General features: G+C 36.1%; 1 protein-coding gene across 5 annotated transcripts; it reads right to left on the reverse strand.

Annotated features, from left to right (window-relative positions):
* Positions 1–3,267: 3,267 nt before the first annotated feature.
* On the reverse strand, positions 3,268–26,386 carry LOC139698344 (V-type proton ATPase catalytic subunit A). Of its 5 annotated transcripts, XM_071597255.1 has the most exons (14): positions 26,342–26,386; positions 26,186–26,244; positions 25,674–25,763; positions 19,551–19,663; positions 18,877–19,104; positions 18,656–18,793; positions 15,152–15,303; positions 11,227–11,368; positions 10,929–11,058; positions 10,700–10,826; positions 9,122–9,370; positions 6,238–6,444; positions 4,846–5,035; positions 3,268–3,923 (listed from the first exon to the last, which is right to left on the reverse strand). In XM_071597255.1, exons 3-14 carry the CDS (start codon positions 25,750–25,752, stop codon positions 3,831–3,833), a joined length of 1,848 nt encoding a protein of 615 aa, XP_071453356.1. In that variant the 5' UTR covers positions 25,753–25,763; positions 26,186–26,244; positions 26,342–26,386; the 3' UTR covers positions 3,268–3,830. The 5 variants fall into 5 exon arrangements, with proteins under 5 accessions (XP_071453356.1, XP_071453357.1, XP_071453355.1 ...); XM_071597256.1 differs by lacking the exon at positions 26,342–26,386 and having other exon boundaries at positions 26,186–26,257; XM_071597254.1 differs by lacking the exon at positions 26,342–26,386 and having other exon boundaries at positions 26,124–26,226.
* Positions 26,387–26,488: the final 102 nt, after the last annotated feature.

A 26,488-nucleotide genomic window follows, 5' to 3' on the forward strand; every position in this document is an offset into this window, starting at 1 on the left:
CCCAAAAAAAATTCTGCAAGTAATTATATTTAAAAAATCGAGAAACAATATTGATAGGAATATTTTATGTCAGGCTGATCATCACCAATAGAATACGTATAAAATTATTCAGCAAATTGCCATTTGAAACACAAATTGAAACTTTTAAAAGGATCAAAAGTAAGTTAAGTTCATGGCTTATTTGTAATCCAGTCATACATTAAAAGAGGCCCTGAAATTGAACCAATAACATAAGGGAAAACTAACCATTTAAATATTTGCCATATACATTAAATATCATACTATTCATGATGTAAAGTGTTATCCAAATAGATGATATTATATGCATGTAAATATTTGTATTGAATTGATACGTCCAAATCATATAAATTGATCTCCAGAAGATATTAATAATTATCTATATAGGCATGACTAGAAAATGTAGAACAGTTCACCTGTTTAAGAATTTTGTTGATGAAGGTGGAAATAGTGTTTAAAACATAATATATTAGAAAAACTGCATTAGGTAATGAATCTTTTACAAAGATGAGCTGATAACAAAAAATTTTAGTAAAGGGTTACAGAAAATATAGTGAAAACTTTGATAAGGAAGTTTTTTCATGGCTTGGAAACTTGTTCATTGGGGCAAGAGGATAAACATGAAAGACTTGAGGTAAGGGTTTGGAAAATGATGGAAAAATGAAATGGATGAAATAAATATCGTTGGGCAGGGTAGGGGAGGAGTGCGTGGTTGGCATAAATTCAAAGAAGGTAGGATATGTGGATGCAGGGTATATTAGTGGCAATAAAATGTCTCAGAATCAGCTAGTGGAGGAAAGATTAAGTTTAATGCACTGAACAAAAGGAGATGAAGAAAGTTCTAATGGAGAGATAAAGGATTTGTAGATATTTTATTCTACTCCACAATTTTATGGTGTGCCTAAACCATAGTCCCTGACCTCATCACCATCTCTTCCTTCGCCTACCGTCGCATTCCAATCTCCCATCACTATCAAATGTTTCCCTGCAGGAACACATTCGATCATATCCTCTAATTGATCGTATATCCTATCGACCTCTTCCTCTGTATGGTTGCTCAGTGGCATGTATACCTGAATAATAACCAAGGTCGTCGGTTCTGCTTTTATTTCTACTGGTAATAATCTATCCGTTACCTGTTCTATGTTGACTACTCTTCTTCCTACCTCTTTATTTAATACTCTGGCAACCCCTCGTGGGCTCTCGTCCCCGCCGCTGTATATTGTCCAATAATTATCACTCCAATAATCCCAGCTATCCTTCCATCTCACCTCACATAGACCTAAAATATCTATATTTCCCCTTTCCATCTCTTGCTTAACATTCTCCAATTTCCCTGACCTCATCATTGTCCAAACATTCCATGTTCCTATTCTAACTAATTTGGTCTTCTTCACCTCCGTCTTCTGTCCTGCTGGTTTTCCCTTGCAAGGGTTTCGTGGGATGACGACCACGGAAGCCTTGCCTCCCCCGCTGCCGGGCACGACACAGGGCTGATTGGGCTGCACCCCGTAGTTGCCAGGACTCAAAATCTCTGTATTGTCCATCATTTAAATCTTGGGAATGATAATTGAGGTGGTTTCCTGTTGCCTTCCTCAATAGTGTTTTTAACATGACACCATCACTTACTGGCCACCCCACTGGGGCCAGACGCCATTGCAGCCGCCTCATTGTGGAACAGATGCTGCGTGAACTACCTTTCGTCTGGATCCTAACCTTCGACCTATCTGTAATGGGTGACCCTACCAGGAGCAATCATTATTACTCCTGCCAGCACAACTCTAAGGGTCATCGGAACGCACAAGCCCTTCCACCACGTCAAGGTTGTAGTCCAGGGAGGGGATATACATATGTATCTATTTTTATGTCATCTTGCCTGCAAAGGGTAATATTTCTCAGTACAGATCCAACCGCAATTATCAGTCACTATGCAAGGACCCTCAATGACCAACACCAGCCATTTGTCAGAACACATAGTACTGCTGATAAAGCAATGGGCTTAAATTTATTCAATTAACTTCTCCATGAAATTAAATATGAACTGAAAGTACCTTTTTTCAAGAAAAAGCTGTTCAACCTATTGAAAAATGTTTATTCTGTAACTGAATTTTGGGAATTGTCACTACACATAAATTCTGACTTAACCAAATAACATGTAAATATAGTAGCATATTGGTATGTATAAGTGTATTGTATTTTTTTAAAAATTGTCAAGTTTATAACAGACGTGTTATATTTTTGTTAAGTTTGAATATGCACCAAATCTCAAAACAAACAAATGCATTATTATACGATAATTCTAAATTTGAATGACTTAATATGCAATTATAGAAGCCTAGGTCACTACTTTAATGAAAGTTATGTATTTAAATATCAACCAAGTCCATTATAATTACATATTACAAGGTGTTCAATATAGTTCACTTGGTTGTAATCCCTTCCTAATATACTGTCACTTCCTATTCCCCAAAATACTTGTGTTTTAAATTGTTTTCAACATTGACTATCCTTAATCAGGTCAATTAAAATTTAATTTTCTATATCTCATTCCAAATTGACACTGCAAATGTTCTGAAATTCTCACAAAAAATTGAGACCTTATAACAAATTATCTTTCTACCTAAAATAATCAAGGATGCTTTGAAACACCTCAAAACTATTTCATTTTCCAGCTTTTGCAGATGTTTAACAAATAGATACTACTTCATTTTACTAATACATTTGGTTCTGGTAAGTGGAATATTATATTTAGTGGTATAAGTTATAAATGGAATATCGCTTCCGACGTTTGCTGGAATATATTTCATCCACGAGTAACATTCATGGCTAAATATGACATCATTTCCTACTAATAGAAAAAATTCAGTGGAGAAGGGATACCGGCAGGAAAAGTTTTGCAGTGCCATGGTACATATAGAGCGATGAAGAAAACTTGGAGCAATATTAGGGAATTCTGCCAGAATACTCAACTGAGAAAACACTTCCACAAAAATGATGAAAGAATATTTTGCAACTATAGGATAGAATCACAAGCACACCACAGTGCAATAATTTGAGCATTAGTATGCCAGCCAAGCACTTTAATGTGTTTATGAACGAATGTATTCCTTTAAGATAAAATTACCACCAACAATTGGTTCACACGATGTTCTTCTACAACTCTCAATTCCTTAGTTTGACTTGATCAGAACCTTAAAAAGCCACAGCAAACAAATTTAATGACTTAAAGAATAAAATTCGATGAAGTAATACACATTTTCATTTTATCCCATTTTATAATTCATGATCCATAACATATTGAATGACAACAATGAACATTTCACAATGAGGAATGTAAATAATGTCAACATTATATAGTCAAATCATTATTAAAATTATTAGTTTGGAATTTGACACTTTCAACATTGCACCAAATATTTCACAGCTATACTATACATATACACACCAGATGTCCGACTTTTACTTAATTTACAAGGACTTCATGGTTGATTTCTATCTCTTTGTTAACAACATAGAACTTTTGTACATTTCACACAAAATAATACTGTGATGCATTACAGTAGTTTTAATGAAATCTCATAATTTAGACAGATAAGGGAGGGCACTTAAGCAATCTAATGACATTGTGCATCATTTAAACACAATTCCTGGAATGCATGAAGTTTTGTTCCTTTATAAATAGCTCCATCTCTTTAAACATTCATTCCTGTATTTCTGGAAGTGTAAAAATGTTACAGGCTATGTACACAACTACTGGAACTACAAGAACATTTCTATACACAACCCAACCAGCATACTTTTTTATTTAAACTTTAATCTTCCAGATTGCGGAATGCTTGCTGGATATCTTCATGAAGTTGTTCAGCATCAGCCTTCACCTTTGCTTCACCATCTTTAACTGGGTCCTAAAAGAGCATTTTTTTTACATTAGTACTCGTTCAATACCAGAGAACCAAATACAAAACTGCATATTTCACAAATATGTCTTGACAACCAGATAAAGTATCTTATTTTATCACCAACCCATCATTCTGACAGTCAATAGACAACATCAATGAAAATTAGTGAACTCAACAAGATTCAAAGAATGAGAGCTAATGAAAACTAATGTAGCCTCTATTTTTGGAAAGTCTCCACTGGACCAGTGTTCAGGATGTATACTAACAATTGAAAAACTAGAAAATAAATCCTTACACACAATAACCAGTAATGGATAGTGTGTACCTGCACACCATGTTCACATTTAGCTGTTGCTTCTCCATACCCTAGATAGAAAAAATTACCACAGAGAAAAATACCATATTTTTCCCAGCCCATAAGATGCACCCTTATTTTTCAGGTCAGAATTTATGAAAAATTCTCGGAGCACACAGAAATGATCAAATTATTTTGATACTAACACAATTAAATTGTTACATTATAAAATTAGCAGCTACATGTATATACACATTTATTCATCATAGAATCCCAGAAATTCATCACCACCTGCCCAAAATGCCTTTCAGCAGCATTGTTTCCATGTTTCTGAATATTGTTCAAATAATCCCTTAAGATCCCATGAGATTATTAATATTTAACTTTTCACACGATGCTTAGTTCCTGTTGTTATTTTGATATTATCAAATTTTCATTAAAAACAACCATTTTCTATGCCTTTACAATACTCGCCGAACTTTACAACACTGACTCAAACATGATGAAGCCTGAAAACTTCAAGAAGTAGTGACTGACAACTGGGATTGTTACTTCTTATCAAGATGAAATTTCTTTGAAAAACCTTTCTTTTCAAGTATTCCTATTGAACATTAATAAAAAGAAAATGCATACCTTGAACTTCATGGAGGAGAGCTGGTAGAGAATATTTCCCATGCTTTCTCTTATTATTGACCATGTTATCTTGTTCTCACTTTGTGCTGTTGACTCGACAGCATGGCGAGCCATATCATAAAATGCAATAATATTCTTCAACATACACACTGTCTTGTAAAATGGGCAAAATCTATCATATGGGGTATAGCTGAAAAAAAAGGATATATTATAAGTCTCAAGCAATCTAAAGTTAAAAATACTCTTATCACTATAAAACTGTCGGACAACAAAATTTTGTATAAAGTTGAAAAAAAAGGTTAACAAAAATTAACAAGAGGCATTATCTTTAATTTCCAGATAATTTTAATGCTATCATTGTCCTATTTTCATATTGTAATGAAATATGGTGTTTCAAATTACTGGACACAAATTTAATTTAATGTTTGAATAAAAATGTTGGGTAGGGAGAAGTAAATTTTGTAACATCTTAATGGCAACTAAGAATAATAATTTTAAACAAATTTCCAATATGCTGTTGCCACTGAATAGATATTTTCTAAGGCCAAAAGTTTTAGTACTAAAGAGGAAATGAAGTTTTACCTATGTTTATAACACCTAGTTGATTATTATTATAGTTAATAGTGATGAAAACATCATATTAGACACATTTATATATGAGCTATAACAGTCATTTACCAGATGATGAATATTGGATTCAAACCCCACTAGATTGAAATTTTACTCATATGCTACCTTAATGTCTTACCAGCAATTACATAATTTTCTTCATCCCCTTTGATTAATACTCTTTGCAATTATACATTGGCCAAACATTATGAAGATCAATTTAAGAAAACAGCAGGCAGCTGGATTAATGGGTACAGACTGTAACCATAATAAATACCTCAGCTTCAGCAAAACCAATGAAAGTAATAGAGGCCGAGAAGAATTTTAAAGCTATTGAACAGATTTGCAAGGGACTGAAGAATTATACAGCTACAACTTGGTGCCACCATGACAATGGTCCTAAGAACACTACCCTAGATACTCTGGTTGCTTTTAGTCTAAAAAAAATGTGGAAATTATCCTCCAACGTTGAATTTTGTCTGATTAAGACACACTTTTTATCCTCTTTGAGTAAATATGGCAGGAATTAGGCACTGACAAATCTTCAGAATTCTTTTCATACAATATATGCTGGAATCAATTTGTGGCCTACCAAAGGGATTAGCATCAATTGAGGCAATGGGATAACCTTATTTTTGGCAACTTTTGAGTAGCATCCATTAGAAAATAGCATCTCAAATAGAAAATGATGAATAAAAGGATGCAAAATACAATAACAGTAATTACAGCATAAAATATGCAAATTCCCTTAATTTACATGTAAAAATTAAAACTATTCCTCACCCATTCTGTTGTAAGAAGTCATCCTTCAGAAGTTTTGCTACTTCCAGGGTTATTTTGTCAGTTTCAGCCAAGGAGGCTTTGCCGACAAGCTGCACAATTTCTGATAAGTCTTCTTCTTCCTGAAGAATTTCTTTAACCTTTGTTCGGAGTGGCACAAATTCTGGGTAGTTTTTGTCATAGAAGTCATCCAGTGCTCTCATGTATTTACTGAAAAGTATATAAATAATTACACATAATATTATAAATAATCAACAATATTAGATATGGCAAACACAAATAGTTGGATACCTGAATTACCATGTATAATGCAATATACATGATATTTACGAAAAATTATATGTCTAAATACATATTCAATTACAGCCAAACTTCATAAATGCGATATCAGAATTTACATTATCCTGTAATTTACAACATTTATTTCACATGTCCCATATGATTTCCTACACTTCCAAATTTAGAAGAACCCTATATTGACATGATTTCATTTTTGCTTTACTTGCCATTTGCATCATTATGTGCTGGATTATAAATATATTTTCATTGCAGAAATCAATCAGTCACATATATCGTGAAACAAATCATGCTCAAACCAGCCTATAGTTAGAATTGTAAGCAATTGTAAACTTAATTGCTTGTCAAATTTCTGGACCAGGAAATATTAGTACTCATGCAAGTGTTTATGCAAAACATAAGAGACAAGAGTTTAACAAAAACCACGAAGATAAGTCATTACAAACACCTGGATTATATTTCTTGAATTTTCGTGCTCTTTAGAGATCACATGAACTTTGTCAGGGGTGAACAAAATACATTAATTGAACATACAGCTTCAAATTTACACTAACATGATAAACTGTATTTAAAAATAAACTAATATTACGTTTTGCAGTTGAACCCACAGTTAATATTTTACTTCCGTTTGAAAAACTTCACCAAGCAAAGATAAGCTAGTGTAATTTCAAAACCTTCCTTGGGAGATGCATGAACAATAAATTTCTTCTTTGAATTTGTTTGCTCTCAATGTCTGTACACACAGGAGAAATATTCAGCTACTTCAGGATTTTCCATCCATTTTTATTACCGCAATATGTGCCCAGGTGGTACTTCATTCATTTCTTTATAAAAACATGATAAACTCTTAACCTAGCAGTTTTTATTGTTCTGGGGTGTTATTCTATAACAATGTTATTCTAACTTCCTCACTTTGCTTCAGAAATGGCATTAATATCACCTTGAATTACCTCATTGCCTAACTAACATGTTTTAAGAGCATTGAATTTATCAATGTGAACACTAATCCTTATTGTCCTTTGCGCCACTTTTGTCATATATTATATTTTCCTTTCCTCCTTTTAACCATACCCAGGCAGTCTTACATAAAGAGCTAAACTTAGGAATCAAATTCTTCGCCACAGTAATCTGTGCCTCCCACACATCATCCAAGAGTATTTACTACCCCAACACCCATCTATCTACAACACAATTCACCACAGGAAATGTATTTGAGGATACAGGGTCGCACCCAAAAGTGGTAGGACTGATTTTCTCTGGCACGAACGGAGCGGTGGAGGGGGGTCTGCCTGGCAGGGTAAGGTGGAGGGGGCTCTTAGCAACAGACCGACACCAACCTCAGTCACCTGCGGGCTGTCGTTGAGTGAGGACACCGTTTTTAGTGAAGCAAGTTTTTTGTCCGCGTCGAAAAACAAAATGAATCTGAATTTAGAGCAACATTATTCCGTGAATTTTTGTGCGAAACTCGGGAAGACGGACTCTGAGACCCTCGATATGATCAAGCAGGCTTATGGGGACACTGCCTTAAGCCGTTCCACAGTATTTGAATGGCACAAGTTGTGTAAAGAAGGTAGGGAGCTCATTGAAGACGACCATTGCTCCGGACGGCCGTCGACGGCAAGAACCGACACGAATGTGAACAGAGTGAGGACACTGCTGAACACAGACCGACGCTTAACCAGTGAAGAAATTGCAGACCAGTTGGGTCTGTCTGCATCCAACGTCCAACGCATTATTTCACAGGATTTGGCCATGTGCAAGGTGTGCGCAAACTGCTGGGTGCTTCATCATGACAACGTGCCGTGCCATGGCGTGCTCGTCAGACAGCTCCTGGCCCAATCCGGCGTTGCCACAATGCCGCACCCGCCCTATTCTCCCGATCTGGCACCACCGGACTTCTCCTCCTTCCCCATGATGAAAAGACAGCTCAAGGGACGACGTTTTGACTCGATAAAGGCCGTTCAAGAGGCTTTGACGAGGGTCATCAACGGCATCCACAAAGAAAATTTCCAGCGGGCATACGGGGAAAGGGAGCAACGTTATACTAAATGTGTAGCAGCTCAAGGAGCATACTTTGAAGATTATTAAGCCGATGTAAGTATATCGTCAATAAAATTCTTGTAAAAAAATCATTCCTACCACTTTTGGGTGCGACCCTGTATGCCCATGAGGATCTGCAAGATGAATTTGTTAAGTCTGATCCCACAATTTTTTTTTAATTTTCCTGCATATTCCTTACGATGCACATCCCTTGAGATTTTTCCATTCTGAGGATGACCAATCTACATTTCTTTGAATGTAAACTAATGACCTAGGTAAATAGCTATTTTTTTAATATACTGGCATGGATTACATGGCATCAACCATGTGCCAGAAAAGTAGAGCAAATACAGCTTAAAAGAGATGGTAACATTGATAATTTCTCAAAAGAGTCTTACATTAAGCAGAACAAACATTTAATAGATTATCATTTCTTGGTAGTAGTTCAATCATATGTTAAGGAATAGTCATTAGAAATTATTTAGAGTGCAACAAATGACATCAGGTGAGAACTGACATTAGTGATCAGTATTTGACACACTTTACCAACCTGTATGATATCAGCCAATTGATGGATGGAAAATGTTTACGCTGGGCTAGTTTTTTATCCAATCCCCAAAACACCTGTACAATACCAAGAGTGGCAGATGTGACAGGATCAGAGAAATCACCACCAGGGGGTGAGACTGCTCCAACAATACTGACAGATCCTTCCCTTTCAGGATTACCTAAGCACTTTACACGGCCAGCTCGTTCATAGAAGGATGCAAGTCTTGCCCCAAGATATGCAGGGTAACCACTGCAAAATAATACATTTGTAAATTAAAATATGAAAATTGGTTTAGAAATCCTATCTAATTACAGCGCATTACCAAAAACAAAAATTAGATTACTATTTCACAATGAACACATCCTTCAAAAAGTAAATAAATTATTGTCTTAAAACAATTTCATTATTAGCACCCTTAATGAAATTAAGAATACAAAGTAACTTTCCACTGTTCTTTATTAGCGTACAACCGGTTTCAACGCTCAAGCGTCATCATCAGGTACAATCAGGGTACCTGATGATGACGCTTGAGCGTTGAAACCGGTTGTACGCTAATAAAGAACAGTGGAAAGTTACTTTGTATTCTTAATTTCATTAACATGAATTTCCACAAGGTTGAGCCAGAAACAATTGAATAATTAGCACCCTTGTTTAGGACAAAATGGTTTCCCTATAATATCAATAAGAATTAATTATTTATTGGGCCCTAACCCAGTGAATTAAGTATTTGCATTCCAATGCAAACTCAATAAATCTTAAAATGAGGTTAAAACAAGGAAAATGCAAATTGTGAGATAAGAAAAAATGATTTATTTTTACTTTAAAAATTACTACTCACTTAAGGGTAAAAAATTATATGAACAGTGCAAATGTAAAAAGTTTATATTGCCATATTTCTTGGTTAGCATGATTTTTATTTTTGCCCAAACTTGAGTAAAGGAATTTTAGTAAAAGTGACACTTTCTCTTTTATCACATAATTTGCACTTATCTGCAATTTACACTTTTTTCCAAGGTCTTCAGGAGAGTGTAAAGATGGATTTTTACTCTACCTACAAATACATATTTTTCATCTTACCTAAATTTAAGATGAATTTACTCAAATGGGAAAAGATGGACCATTAAAAAATCACGAGACAAATGTGGGTCATCCATTGACTTGATTAACTTATCGTCAAACTTTCAAGCTCTCCTCATTCAAGATCAAATTTTAACATGCCCAATGAAATTTTATGAAAATTGCACTTACATGATTATTTAAATCACCAGTATACAGGCAATTGGGAATATTGTGATGTATATAAAAATTACTTTATACTAATTCTGCAGTGTAATGCAACATTAATGACTACATGCTGTTCTGTAATTATGAAAATAAACTGAACTGCATTTTAGAGACATCCATCAATACAAATGTCTTTATTTTTATCCATGATGTGTTTATTTTGATTTCACTTCTAAAATCTTTCAATGTGTCCAAGATAGACCACTGTATTTTTCTGGCTTCTCGCAATGAGCATATTTTCTGATTTTGCAGCAAACCATTACATGAAAATTGCAGTAAGAAAATATTTTTTACCTGTCAGCAGGCATTTCAGCCAATCGACCAGAAATTTCTCGCAATGCCTCAGCCCATCGAGAAGTTGAATCTGCCATCATTGATACATGGTATCCCATATCTCTGAAGTATTCGGAAAGGGTAATCCCTGCAAAAGCAATGGCGTGATAAATAAACAAGGTAACAAGTAAAAGGCATTGCAAATTTCTTTCCTAGCTTTAAGTATTAGAATTCTCACTACTAAATGTACCTGTGTAAATAGATGCTTCTCGAGCTGCCACAGGCATGTTTGAAGTGTTGGCAACTAGAGCTGTGCGCTTCATTATTGATTCGGTAACCCCTTCTATTTCCACGGTGAGCTCAGGGAAATCTCTCAATACCTATATAATAGATGAAAAATGCATACCACTTGTAAAAGGCATCAAGGGAAATAATATCAAAAAAGCAACATAACTCAGCAGTATACAGAAGGGCACTGGGATTAAGTAACATAAACTGAGTATTGATTCATTAAGGTAAGGGTATGCATCTATGAGTTAAATCCTTACCTCTGACATCTCATTTCCACGTTCACCACACCCAACATACACAATGACATCAGAATTTGAGTATTTTGATAATGACTGTGAAATAACAGTCTTTCCACAACCAAAAGCACCAGGGATAGCAGTAGTTCCACCCTGCACACAGCTGAAGCATGTAACAAGAGCATAAGAATATTGAACACCCTGAATAGATAGTTTTAGAGCTACTACATATTTGCACATTACACATTCTCAGAATCTTCATGAACAAATTAATGCACATCTTTAATAATAAAAATGTATTAAACAGAAAATTTGACAATAAAGTTATTTTCAACAAGTGTCATTGTCAACTGACTTATATTCATAATTGAGAAAAAATTAGGAGAGAAGAAACTTAACTATTTGACTGGGTGATGTAGTAAGTATAGTTTCCATGAGATAAATGCAATAAAATTGGAATTGACAAGCATAGTCATGGAATTTTTCTGTATTTCCATTAGACATGACAAGCTATTTGATTAAAAACTGCATTAATATGCTCCATGATCCTTTTATTACCAATTTCAGACTGCAAATTGTGATCACAACCTTTCAGTTGAATGAATATGCCTAAGCCTTCCCTCTTAAACCCAAGCCTTCAAGCTACATGCCATACACTTTTCTGGTAGCCTATTCTTATCTCAAATACAGTGTGTTTGGCCCCTGTTATCAACTATTTCAATGCAAGCCAATTCAAAGTCCCAAATCTTTCGATAAAACGCCTTTCACAGGATTATTTTTCATAGGTAATCTACTGGTTAAGGTAGGTTTTGGATGGACACAACTACCAAATAAATTTCTTGTCTCTCCAAAATAAACATAACCTAACATCTTACTCAACAATAAGTCCCTCTTTATCTTTGTTTAGTTCCTTCCTCCCTTCATTCAGTTCAACATCCCTATCCTATTCCTGACCCTTCCTTGTTTGCCTAACATTCTCCCCTCAATCACAGTCTTCAAGACCCCACTCCCAATCAATATGCTTTGCATCCATTTTACTATCTTTTTTATTTCCACACCTACATTTCAAAAGCCTCCAATCTGCACCAACCATCCTGCTTAAATGAACATAGTTTCACACTGCATAACTACGGATGTATATTTTAGACAGCCAAGGAATTTAAAGACAGCAGAATACTTTGAATAAGTAAATGAATTTCAGAAATTTCTACTCTTAAACAGCAATCAATATCAGATGTAGCTATCTGGGGTATACTTTCTCACTTTGTCTTACATTCATTTGTAACACCCACCTCACAATCTCTCCAATATGCACTAATCCTATTCAGTACAGCCCTTATGACATTATTCACAATAAATTGATTTTCAAAGGTAAGAGCAGATGATGGTGCAGAGTGAAAATGAAACTAACATTGTGGAGATTTTTCAGATGCTTATGTTTACCTGTCTGAATACCTGTTTTACCACAAAAAAGAATGGCGTAACAAGCAAGAAAATGCTTATTACATTTATTTGCAGAAGCTTTCATTTCTAAAGTAGCAAGGAACCAATACACTGAAAAAATTATTTCATCAGTCACTCAGTTGACTACAGGTATTATCATGATATTATTTACCCACTCCACAACATCAATTATTACAGAATGAAATTTCGTGTTATCAAGCAGGAACATGAAAAGTAAGTATGGACTGGTGTCTTACTTGAATGTGAAGCCCTCTTTTGCCCAACACCACAATGCTTCATTTTTATTAGGCACTGCAGATTTTATAATTTTTATTCGTAGCTCAAAAGTATAATATTTGAATTAGGAAAATATTACACCATTCATCACCTAATTTTCATTGGCATCAAAATAACTAACAAAATAATTATTTTAACACATTCTATTATTTATATAATACCAGAATTTATATGCAATGATGCATGAAAAAAATAATTTTTTAAATTTCAAATTTTAAAAAACCAATGGTGACACATTTACATTTTGTAGCATTTAATGACTTAATATAATCATTAATACAGCAATGTACAAATTGGTAGAAAATATTGTTTAAAGTATATTATATATAGTTCTAAAAAATTGTCTATTTTAATCTTTCTTTCTATCTACTAGCAATACCGTCAGTAGGTGCAGCTTTTATATATTTCACTTTTAGAGAAATTATTGAAGTACTACAAAATAGACTGACTTTTGTACCATCAAATGAAAAGCACTTCAGTCAAGTGCTTAAAGAGTCATGTCTCATCATGGAATGAAAAATCCTAGTTAAATTTCATTGGAGTTCTTCAATACAAAGCAAAAAAGCCAATAAATGTCATGATTTTAAAATGAAAGGTTAACTGAAACAAAATCAAAAACCAAAGCCATGATCTCTAAATCTTTAAGATATCTGTCAGAACAATATACTGATGTACAAGGTGTGATCAAAAAAAGACCGGATTGATTTTATTCAGTGCAAACCGTTCAATGGATCGAAATGAGACACAGTGCACCTTCTAGCGACACATCTAACGACTAAAATGAGAGGTGTTGCGTTTGTTTATGTAGAGTCATTACGCAGCAGCAGCGGTATGTATCTTACACCTGATCGTCACCGCGTGCAACGGCAGCAATGAAGGAGCTAGAGGAACAGCGTGTGCGCGTGAAATTTTGTTTCAAACTTGGCAAAAATACTACAGAGACATTTGGACTGATTCAGCGAGCCTTTGTTAATGAAGCTATGAGTTGAAGCCAGTGTTTTGATTGGTAGAGTCATTTTAAATCGGGCAGAACCTCGACAATTGAAGATTCGCAAACTGGGCGGCCTTCCACTTCGACAGACCCCAACCATGTGAAATAGGTGAACGGTTTGATGCAGGCAAATCGCCGTCGAGAGCCGAGGAAATGAACAGTTTTGGATCCTGGCAGACAATTTTGACAGATTTTGGGCATGACGTGCGTTGCATCAAAATTCATCACGCAGGTGCTGACTGATGAACAGAGACAAAAATGTGAGGACATTTTTCAGGAACTCCTGGATCGAGCCAATGCCAAACCAGAGTTTCTTAAAACCTTCTTTTTGTTTCCAAAGTTAAAATCAACCTTGAAAGTGCACCAAATCGACTTTATTGCGGACATTAAAGCTAATTGTACAGTGGACCTGAAGAGAATCCCTTAGGTGGCTTACTAGGCAGGGTTCGAGAGCTGGAAGAAATGTTGGCAAAGGTGTGTCATCAGCCAAGGCATGTACTTTGAGGGCAACAAGTTCGATTAAGCTGTATCCATCGAAATAAACAAGTTATAAAATCAGTCCTGTCTTTTTTTATCACACCTTGTAAATATTTTTAACACTAGAAAACATGCGTTACAAGTTAATTATATTAAATTACATACAGAATTACTGAAAAGAAGACAAATTACCTTGGATAATAAAAAAGGATCAAAAGAAAAAAAATTACATAAATGCAGTCACTCATTAACATATTGGAGAGCAATGCCAAAGGGGGAACCCAAAAATTACCTCGTAATCACACTGCATAGATCATGGGACTCAAGTATTGTGACAATAAGCAATAACATAATAACCTAGAGCATGAATTATTTTTATTGTAATATGATAAAACTAAAATGGAAATAATTTTTAATTGTTTCAAACAAACTTTCAATCTTAAGTAAATACTATACTCAACAATGAAAACATGTTCTGCGTTACACTTACATCAGTGAATAATAAGGGGCAACAGTACCAAATTTTAAATGAGAAAAAACCATTAAAGGGTTCTGTAGAACTTAATGATAGTAGGTTCCACCTCACCTTGACAAATAAATAAATTTGGATAAGTATGCTCTGTATTTCAGCACCCAAAAAATGCTCCCAGCATTGCTTTAGACCATTAGATGTTTTGGTGCTTGGACAAGTGAATTTCTAATATCATTGCCTTACCTTGGATACTAAATAAAACTTACGGAAAAAGAGCATCCAATACACGCTGACCAGTAAGTAAAGGATAATTGGCTGGCAGCTTTTCAGTTACGGGCCTCGGCTGACGTACAGGCCATACTTGAAGCATGGTGTACTTGGAGCGCTCCCCATCAAACTCAGTTTCCAAGACGACATCCTATATTCACAAGGCACAGAGAGTTAAAAATCCTTTTGAAAAAGATCTTAACCATTGGATACATTTACAACATGAAACTGGGGAAAATCACAAATGCCCAATTACACAACATGATACACGAATTACTTTGATGTATTTCTCATAGTCATTTAGTCATGAGCACAAAGAGAATCACCAAGTGAATAATATAAGTGAATGTTTTCCAGGTCCACAGCCTGAACTTCAAAATCTATCACTTTACCATCCAACCTTTCCAGCCCATTTCCCTGTAAATCCTCAACAGTCAATTTACCACCACTTCAGTTAGACAATGTTAATGAAAACCAATATTATACCTGGTTAAATTAATGACAATGTGCTGTTAAATTGCAGAATAAAATACTAATTTTTACTGACCGAGAAATATTTATAACATTAATTGGAATGGAAAACCAACATACTATAGCATTATAAATAAATGAAAGGACTAACTTTGCAGTCTGTAGACTACAAAGGACTAGAAAGGACTAACTTTGTAGAATCGGTTCCATAAAGTTACGCCAGAAACCATTAATTATACTATAGCATGCCATTGACCTTGTACAGGGATGGGCAAAATGGACTCACTAAATTCGAAAAATCATATAAGAAAGCACAATAGAATTAGCGGAGTGGGAGTAGTGGCATTAGCCGGGAGAAACAATGCCATTTTCAGTAGTTACTATGCAGTGGTCTAGTGAGCATCAAGGCTTTGTCGTAGAAACGTTCTTTAAGAAAGATGATAGTGTGGTGGCGAAGCTTTGACTAGTGATGAAGCACATTTTCACCTCTCCGGCTAAGTAAATAAGCAAAATTTTCATTACTGGGGGACTGACAACCCTCGCCAACTTCACCCAAGACCTCTTCATAGCCACAAGGTGACAGTTTGGTGCACTGTGTCCTCCATAGGCATTATTGAGCCTACTTTTTTGAATCTCAAGGTTCAACTGTTACAGTGAACTTTGTGCGCTATTGCGAGATGCTGGCAAACCTTTTACTCCCCAAAATGAAAGAATATGGTGAGGAATATGACACAAAAGCCTTATGGTTTCAACAAGATAGTGCCATGGCTCATACCACCCGTCATGCTTGCCAAATCCTGCAAGAACAATTTCCCGGCCAACTGATCTCCTTAAGAGGGGATGTTCAATAGCCCCCTCATTCCCTTGACTTGAGCCCATGTGATTTTTTTTCTTTGGGATATCTCAAAACTGAAGTTTACAAAGTATTACCAAGGGCCTTGGAAGCTCTTAAGCAGGCAATTACAGATGTCATCACTGGAATAACGCAAGATACAGGGTCGCAACCAAAAGTGGTAGGACTGATTTTCTCTGGCGCGAACGGAGCGGTGGAGGGGGGTCTGCCTGGCAGGGTAAGGTGGAGGGGGCTCTTAGCAACAGACCGACACCAACCTCAGTCGCCTGCGGGCTGTCGTTGAGTGAGGACATCGTTTTTAGAGAAGCAAGTTTTTTGTCCGCGTCAAAAAACAAAATGAATCTGAATTTAGAGCAACATTATTCCGTGAAGTTTTGTGCGAAACTCGGGAAGACGGACTCTGAGACCCTCGATATGATCAAGCAGGCTTATGGGGACACTGCCTTCAGCCGTTCCACAGTATTTGAGTGGCACAAGTTGTTTAAAGAGGGTAGGGAGCTCGTTGAAGACGACCATCGCTCCGGACGGCCGTCAACGGTAAGAACCGACACGAATGTGAACAGAGTGAGGACACTGCTGAACACAGACCGACACTTAACCAGTGAAGAAATTGCAGACCAGTTGGGTCTGTCTGCATCCAACGTCCAAAGCATTATTTCACAGGATTTGGCCATGCGCAAGGTGTGCGCCAAGATGGTGCCGAAAATTCTGAGTGTCGACCTACGGAAATGCTTGTGCGCATTTCCGAAGAAGTGTTAGCCAATTTGCACAGAGATGAAACTTGTTTGGACAATGTGATAACTGGTGATGAAACATGGGTTTTTCAATATGACCCCGAAACGAAAAGACAATCCGCAGAATGGCACACTTCCGCGTCCCCACGTCCAAAAAAGGCTCGCATGAGCACATCAAAAAACAAAACGATGTTGGTTGTGTTTTTCGACCGTCATGGAGTGGTTCACAAGGAGTTTGTCCCACCAGGGGAGACTGTGAATGCAAACTTTGGCGTGCAGGTGCTCAACTGCCTCCGAGAACGCGTGAAAAGAGTCCGACCGGCCATCGCAAACTGCTGGGTGCTTCATCATGACAACGCGCCGTGCCATGGTGCGCTCGTCGTCAGACAGCTCCTGGCCAAATACGGCATTGCCACGTTGCCGCACCCGCCCTATTCTCCCGATCTGGCACCACCGGACTTCTTCTTTTTCCCCCTGATGAAAAGACAGCTCAAGGAACGACGTTTTGACTCGATAAAGGCCGTTCAAGAGGCTTCAACGAGGGTCATCAACGGCATCCCCAAAGAAAATTTCCAGCAGGCGTACGGGGAATGGGAGCAACGTTATACTAAGTGTGTAGCAGCTCAAGGAGCATACTGTGAAGATTATTAAGTCGATGTAAGTATATCGGGAATAAAATTCTTGTAAAAAAATCAGTCCTACCACTTTTGGGTGCGACCCTGTATATTGAGAAGAGTTTTTGAAAACTTTTTTGACTGGCTCAACATGTGCATTGCTACCCAAGGTCGTCACCTGGATGAAATAATTTTTAAAACCTAATGAAAATAAAATGGCATCAGATGCAGTTTTCAGATATACAAACTTTTTCAAATTAACTTGGTTGGTCTTTTTACAATTCACCTGTCAAATCAGGGAGTCTATTCTGCCCCACCCTGTTCTTTCAATAAAACACAATAGAAAAAAATTAGCTTTGATAAACTCAGATATTAAAATAATGGCAGAATAAATTTATGAAACAGAAAAATTATACAATTGTAACCTGCAAGATTTTTTCTGAACCTGAACATCAATTAAATGTAAGTAAATAAATCCACCCATTTGGAATCAAAGAAAATCAATAGTCATGACTTGAGCTAGTTTTTCAAATGGTGTTTTTGAGAGATTTGGATTCAATTAATCAAACTAAGCAAATTAAAAAAATATGCGGGAACTTCTGAAGCTGAAAATGAAGTTTTAGTTATGTTAAAATCAAGAGTAAGTTAGGGCTTCTGCCCTGGACATTTTGGTAGTTAGAATTTCTTTTACGCATAGCTTTGATGAAAGTTAGACTAAGTTGAACTTAGCCCGACACTACTGCCAAGAGATTCTTTTCCATGCAAATCAAACAACATTTGATGATGAAATATGAATCATGAAAAACTTATTTTTTACAACATGATACTAACCGTAACAGTGTAATTCCCAGGTTCTGCAACGTAAGTAACTGTGCCCTTTGCCCTGGGTGGGAGTAACAGCTTGTGCCTAATGAGGGTGTTTTCATGCACCATCCCATATAAATCTCCTCCAGTGATGTGACTTCCTAACTATAATTGTAATTATTGAATTAATAAATGCACAACATTCAATTAAATTCAAAGTTAATTCCAAGTAATAAAAAGTAAAATACCTTAATGTTCATTGGCTGGAAATCCCATTTTTCTGTGCGACTGAGTGCAGGTATATTTACACCTTTCGGAATATAAATGCTATCTGAAATTTCGTTGATGTCTTTCAAAGGTCGTTGAATACCATCAAAAATGCTTCCAAGAATTCCTGGTCCCAATTCCACAGAGAGGGGCTTTCCAGTTCTAAGCACTGGATCTCCAACAGTCACACCAGAAGTCTCCTCATAGACCTATAATCAAGTTAAGGAGTGTATATACCCATATTAATAAAGGCCAACAAAACAATATCAGGAATTCAATTGAAAATTTTTTTTAAGTGACCACAATAGTCAACTAATATAGACGAGCTGTATTTATTTATGGGACTAAATTGTCATGCAAGGGACCACAACAGATGTACATACACCGAGTGTTATATAAAGCATCTGGAAAACAGTCATATACTTTCAAACCTATTATCAAACAGCAAATTAGACCTGACCAGTAATTTTTAACTCTATATTAGTTTGCACAAAATTCACATAAAGAGTTTTTCTAATTTTCTCTCAAACACTAGCAATTTGCACAAATATTTAATTCTATTTAGAACAACCTGAAATTGTTATCAGAGTCAATACGAATCTGGTATTACATAGATGTACATTAGTTGAAAAATACATAAAAGTAAGGAACTAACCTGAATCGTGGCTAAATCTCCTTCAAGACGGATAATTTCTCCTACTAGTTCATTGTATCCCACTCGTACAAGTTCATACATAGCAGATCCAGACATCCGCTCTGCTGTAACCACTATAAAATATGAATATGGAACATGAATAAAATACTCCATTTTAGTAAATTCACAGCAAAATGATTAACAAGTACCAAAACTTCAATTTTATTTTTTAATTAACTCGAAACAAAGTGCCACTGCCAGGGTGTGTAGCAAGGGAAGTCAGAGATAAACTAAAGCCATAGGAGGTGCATTAGTCCCAGGGTATGCCAATTTTTTTTGCACTATGAAATTTCTGCATTTCAATGCATATTGGCTGATGAAACTATTAAAAGTTATTGTCACAGAATCTCCTGCAGTTCTTTGAATTTTTTCTCAGGATTTAAATAGATATAAAGATGTGATCGAACTTAAAATACATGGGCACTCAATAAATATAAGACATAGATGATTGCATTTAATCATATAACCAATGTTGCGAAGAAAGTGCACATCTGGGAAGACTATGATAAAAAGTTTCAGCCGTATGTCAGAAAACAGTTAAGAGACCTTTTAACTTGAACGCATTTATAATCTTGTCAGATCAGTATTTATAATCCTGCCTGACAATAACTTAAAACTATAACACACTATATTAAAATAAACTACTTCTCTACTCAGCATGCCTTCTGCCTCCATCCAACTATTTTTTTCCTCCCTCTTCTTTTTTATCCAACACACACTCTTCTATCACAGCCTTTGGCATTAATTTCCATACTATATGCTCTCAATCTATTTCTTCTGACTTTATGAATTTCTTCCCAACCTTGTCTAGAGCTTCATTTTTTGTTTTCAAATCAATTTTACTTTTCTAATTCTTCTCCAAACCCATATCTCAAAAACTTTCCCGCTGTACCCTTCAAGTGATTTTCAGAACTAAACAATACCTTCCAATACACCAATCCTCTGATATTATCACTAGATGCAAAAACCATCACCCTACCTTCCTATTTTCTCAGCAGCAAACTTTACAACCATCCATTCCTTCCCTCTAACCTGTGCACACGAGTAACCTTTCCAAAAACATTTACCTGCTCTTGCAACTTCTGCTCTTCCTCTTATATCAATGCTCCAATTCTCCCACCCACACTGAGTTGGGGGGGACCTGTGACTTAGCACAAATTTGGATATTGTTTGCACCTTGTAGACTCAACAATGACCAAATACTAGGCTCCAAATGCTGCTGCTTCTCTTGGACTCAACCCTCTAATATACTTCTTTATGTCTACCATCATCATCAGTATTTCAATCTTTAGACTGGTTTACTGAATCCCACAATTCTTCTCTATTCAGTGTTGTTTTCCACAATCCATTCTAGTATCTCTGTTTTACTTCCTTCTTAATTTGCCCTCTGCACTTTTCTCTTGGTCTTCCTCATGGGATCATCTCTTCAATTTTTCCTTCCATTATGTTTCTAACTAATCCATTGTGCCTCAAGGTGTGTCCAAACCATTTAGTTCTTCTCTGATGGAGAGTTTTCCATTTTTTCCTTGCCTCTTCCGCTCTGTTATGTACTAGTTTGTTCCTCACTTGGCCAGTCCATTTGATATTCAGCATTCTTCTCCAGCAACATGTTTCAAAGGCTTCTTTTCCTCACTGGAAAACTTCTCACTCACTTTTACTTTTTCAATGTTCCATGCCCTTAGCCAATTGTGACATGATCCATATGGATATTTTCATAAACTGCTTTCCTGTTTCCAACCTTAGGCTCTCTGAACAATGTAGTTGTATCTTCTTCATGAATGCCTTCTTAGCTTGAGCTATTTCTCGCCCTAAGTCAGTTGAACTTCTCCCATCCCAGATTACAATGCTTCCTAATTAGATGAAAGACATTCCACTTACACTAGTTTTACTCCTCAAATTATGTTTGCCTTTAACTTCTCTTTCACACACAAGGATTTTAGTTTTCTTCTTATTCATGCTCACATTATACAAGGTACGCCAGTTAAATCTGAACAAATAAAACTTCTGTTTAAAAGCAAATGTATTAAAAAAAAATTCAAATGAAAATCCTTTCACATACAAGTATTGGTATCTTTCAAGAGTAACATTACTCAAAGTAACCCCCTTCAGCTATAATGACCGCCTCCAATCTTGCCCTGAATTGACTGCATGCACACTTTAAAACAGCACTGTCCCTATTCGCGAATGCTGCTATGATAGAGGTACGTAGAGATGCAACATTAGGGTGCCTCATCTTATTGGTAACTCTTTCGACTATGCTGCAAACATAATAGTCAAGGGAGTTCAAGTCTGGGCTATTCAGGGGCCAGAACTCCTTTGACCAGCACATGCCAATGTTATCTGAGGGCCAGTTTTGGACTAAATGACTCGTATGAGCTGGCCCACCGTCCTGCTGAAAGACATATTGTCTCCCCAAGGCCACAGTTACCATCCACAGTTTCACGATATTCTTCAAAATTTACAAAAAATTGCTTGATTTTAAACTTCTGAAATCAGTGCCTGAGCGTTTCCTCGCCAGTTTAGCGAAACCTTCCCTAGACTTCTGTGAAGCATTATACTTAGCCGCAATATCGTAAACAGTTGATCTGCAGTTTCCGAAGAATCAAACTATTTCACCGGGTGAATGCCCAGTGTGAACCCTTCTGATTTTAGCAGCTATTCGATTGTAATCCACACTTGTACGTAACATCTCCGCCATTTTGAGGTGGTGACTGTTTACTAGATGCCTATACCTTTCAAGAACTCCAATTGCGACCTCCAATGGAACTACGACATGGAGGGATATTCATATTGAAATTTGTCCGGAAATTATTTTGACTGAAGGTGCAGATTCACCATAATATTCAACCAGTTTGTTTGTTTCAAGTCTCCTGGGCCTTCTATAAAATAGTGCTTGATCAACACAAAACCTATACATAATAATATATAATTCATGTAAATTATATACTACTTTCATCCAATGATTGCTTTATTGGCAGGTAGAACTGGTTATGTACCTTGGATCTGCTTTTACCTCTATTAATATTCTATCATAAACCTGTTGTATACTTATTCCTTTCCTTCAGACTTTCCGTTCAATATCAGTACACCTTGCTGGCAGTCTTCTCCTCATCTGCATATTACATAGGAACTGTTGGTCTCATAATGCCTTCCATCCTTCGATCTCACCATGCACCACCCTAACAAATTTATATTTCCTCTGCTTTATACTTGATGTGTTTCTCATGCATGAAATAGAAAATTATCCTACCATCCCACATCTCTATTCTAAAAGCTGTGGTCCACTATCACATTTTCTTTTCTGCTGCTCTCACTTTGGTTGTGCACAGATTTCATGTGAAAAAAAGAGCTCTTTCCTCCCCAATTATTGGAAATGGTATCAACCCTCTATAGTACCTGGTAAACTTTTCCCATCCCTCTCTTCCAATTGTATCTTTAATTATGGCTTCACCCCGCCACTGACCTACTTTGTCATTTAGTCAAAGAACCATGACCCCATAACATTAGAATTTAAAATGACTCAATGCCTTGTAATCTCTTTTTTGTGTCTACCTCTCTCTTCTACCAAAAATTTATTATTTTATAACTCTAAAAATGTAGGTACCTATTCCCTCCCAGACAGCAACCCACAATTCTAAGCATTAAAACGAGATAGTATATGAGATTTTGGAGCTTTTTAAAACTCCATCATTGAAAGTAATGCACTAACACAATTGCATCCCTAGTATCAAAATCCCATAATTACACCCTCCCCTCTTTCAACATCGTTCTTCATTTCATTCTCCTCTTCCATTCCACCCAAAATACTTAGTACTTTCCCATTCTCTTGACACCACTTTCATTACTATTATTATGGTGAGGTAGTCTGATAAGGAATCAAGGTAGTCCAGAGGTAGAGCGTTGGACTACTGGCCAGAAGGCACAGGTTTGATTTCTGGGCAAGCCCCTCTGGGGACACTCAGCTTCACCCAAGCTATGTGATTTTTTTGGGTGCTAGATCTTCCTGGCAAACCATAGCCAGCACAAGGAAGGGCACTCCCCCTCCCTTCCCTGATGCATTAATTTCACACGCTGTAAGGCTTAGTACTAGGTGAACTCTACCATCACCTACCAAACCGAACTTCGGGTGGATTACCGTGTTCATAATAATGGTAGTCAGATGAGCCACTTAAAACTGTGCCTAAATAATTGAGTATTCCGAAAATGTTTGCCATTTTTGACATATATAAGGGCTCAATCGGAAAAAAGTTATGCTACTCCTTGCTTGTACATCAATATATACTAAACACTCACAATATGCATATCATTTAGTGAAATCATCAAAGCAACAATAACATGTTTTTACAAATGAAAGCACAATGAGAACTTCTTGAGAACAGCTAGTGTATAACCATTTTCATTCACAATTGCAGCTTTTGACAGTGCTCCATCTGGGCTCAGCTAATATTTTCAGTTGTAATAACTGCTCCCCAGTTTGACGATGATGAATAACATTTCCATAACAACAAAACATCTTTAATAAACTTATTTTACCAACTTCAACCAAGTGATTAGCAGTGTTTCATATTGGCAAGTTCATTTTCTTTCCTGCAAGAAATTGGCTCAGTGAGGAAGGACAAAGACCATTTGAAAGCATGATGTATTACTTTGTAGGTCATTCTGTGGAAGTTTTGAATATCCAGTAAAAATGAATAATTTAACTATAAAAATTGAAACACTCTTTGAACCTGGTGAAGACATAAAATGGTGAATGCATAGCATTAAATTTTCTGTGGAAGTTTGCAATGTTTCTTTTCCACTGGATACCATTAAGACAGGATTTAAAAAAATTAAAGTAAAAAACCTACAGAGTTCTTTGATGCTTTGAAGCCAGAGAAATCTTTTCCTCAAAGTCATCCTACTTTAAAGCTTTTTTCCCTCACCAATGCAGTTATCAATTGCAGTCCCACACGATATTATCACAGCTGGAGGGGGGGGGGGGGGTCGCCAATGATTAAATCAGGGAAAAGTTAGTCTTTTGTTTTAGTGCAGTCTATTCAAAACTTGTAGCTCAGTTTACACATCCAAAATGTATTTTTTCAAACCTTTTCCAAGGGGCTAGAAATACTATCTTGCCAGGGCATGTGTTTGACTCCTTACCTTGACATTTAGTATTTCAATCAAAATGATTTACTGCAGTGCAAAAATCTTGTTCACAACATTCCAGTATTTTTTACTCATTGATTCAGACTTGTGCACTGTATTTTCTCCAAATCATTAATGAATATTAACAAAAATGGTTAGTTAATTTCCTATATCCACATGCAATCAAACTCGAGTTTTTTTGCGAATACACCGTGTCCATATTCATTGCTTAATTAAAATATCTAACAAAGCAAGGTGCAGCAAAGGGATTGCCGCTTACTCTTCATGCAGAGAATGAGAAAGTAATCTCTAAAATCGCTAATATTAGGAAGAGAAATGGCTTGTAGGTGGAATACTTTCAGTGCCATGATATCTACATCCTAGTCTGAAAACCCACCAGACATGATATGAGAGACTCTCATCTACTTGAAAATACTTTTAAAGAATTTTTGCAGCAAAAGGTGAAAATATGAATTTTTATTCATCCACCAAGCAAGTAACCTGAAGTAATGATAACAATTGCAGGTTACCTTCGTCCAACAATTCTTACATAAGTCATAAATGACTGTGCCCTTCTGTAAGAATTTAAGAATCTTCTACAGACATGCTGATAAAAAGATACGATAATACATTATATATCCGAGACGAGATCTATTTCGTACATAGTGATTTAAGCTTACCAAACCACATAGCCCTAAAATTCCACCTCTGTCTAGCTTTCAGCTAGACATGTCACATGTTACCTCACTGATAAAATCTTTCGAAAAATGACTTAACTAAAATTAAAAGTTCAATAGATAGAGCATTAATGATTAACGGTGACTATTTCCCCGAACAAATGGCGTGTTACTTCAGATAAGACTTCAAAATGAGGAACGTTCGTAAATTTAAAAAAATATATTCATAGGTGAAGTAAATTCAACGTTGTAAAGTTTCAGATTTTGTTAAGGTTTAACTAACCCGGGCCTGAGACCGCGAACACATAGCCATATTTCGACTCCCTGTCTTCATCTTGCATTCGTCCTAAATTCTTCGACATGGTGTACTGTTCTGAAATAAAAAAGCAAATTAGCAATAACTAGCAAACTTCTAAAATATAAGAGGAATCAAGCAAGAAAAACTAAATTCTTTTAAGACATTGAAGCACGATGCATGCGACAAGATATAAAATACAAGTTTAAGAAATATTTCACGTAATGTTATATGAAATTACGGAATTGAGTGTTAGTATTTCGTATAAAACAAACGTGGAAAACGCAATTAAAGACCAATGCCATTAAAAAAATTATGTTGAGATTTCTAGGTTAACACTAAAATTTCACGATTAAAACAGGGGCTTTCGATGCCATGCATATCCTGTAACAAATAAAATGAATGACCAAACAATATGTTCAAAAACACATCGATTACCTCAACATAAAATCTTCAAGAGAATATTAATAAACGCCTACTTCACAAATATGCAGACGTACCTTACGCCCAATCTCTTAAGTCACAAGACTGGTCAGCTGACACCCCAAATTCCCCAAACCTAGATATTTAGAAACACTATTAAAACGTCTTTGAGGGATATTAAAATGAAGATTAAAAATATTTAATAATAAATTCTGAACTTATGCACATATTACTTGGTAAGTATACTGCTTAATTGATTTCTTTTTCGAAATTGGGAAGGTGACGCATGACAACTCAATGAGCACCGATTTTATTTCAATCCTCTATTAATGCTTTTCGAAGAAAAGTATTACATATTCAGACAATTTATTTACAAAAAT

Source organism: Hetaerina americana, unplaced genomic scaffold (assembly GCF_022747635.1).
Source record: "Hetaerina americana unplaced genomic scaffold, ioHetAmer1.1.p SCAF_83, whole genome shotgun sequence".
NCBI classification, from domain to species: domain Eukaryota; kingdom Metazoa; phylum Arthropoda; class Insecta; order Odonata; family Calopterygidae; genus Hetaerina; species Hetaerina americana.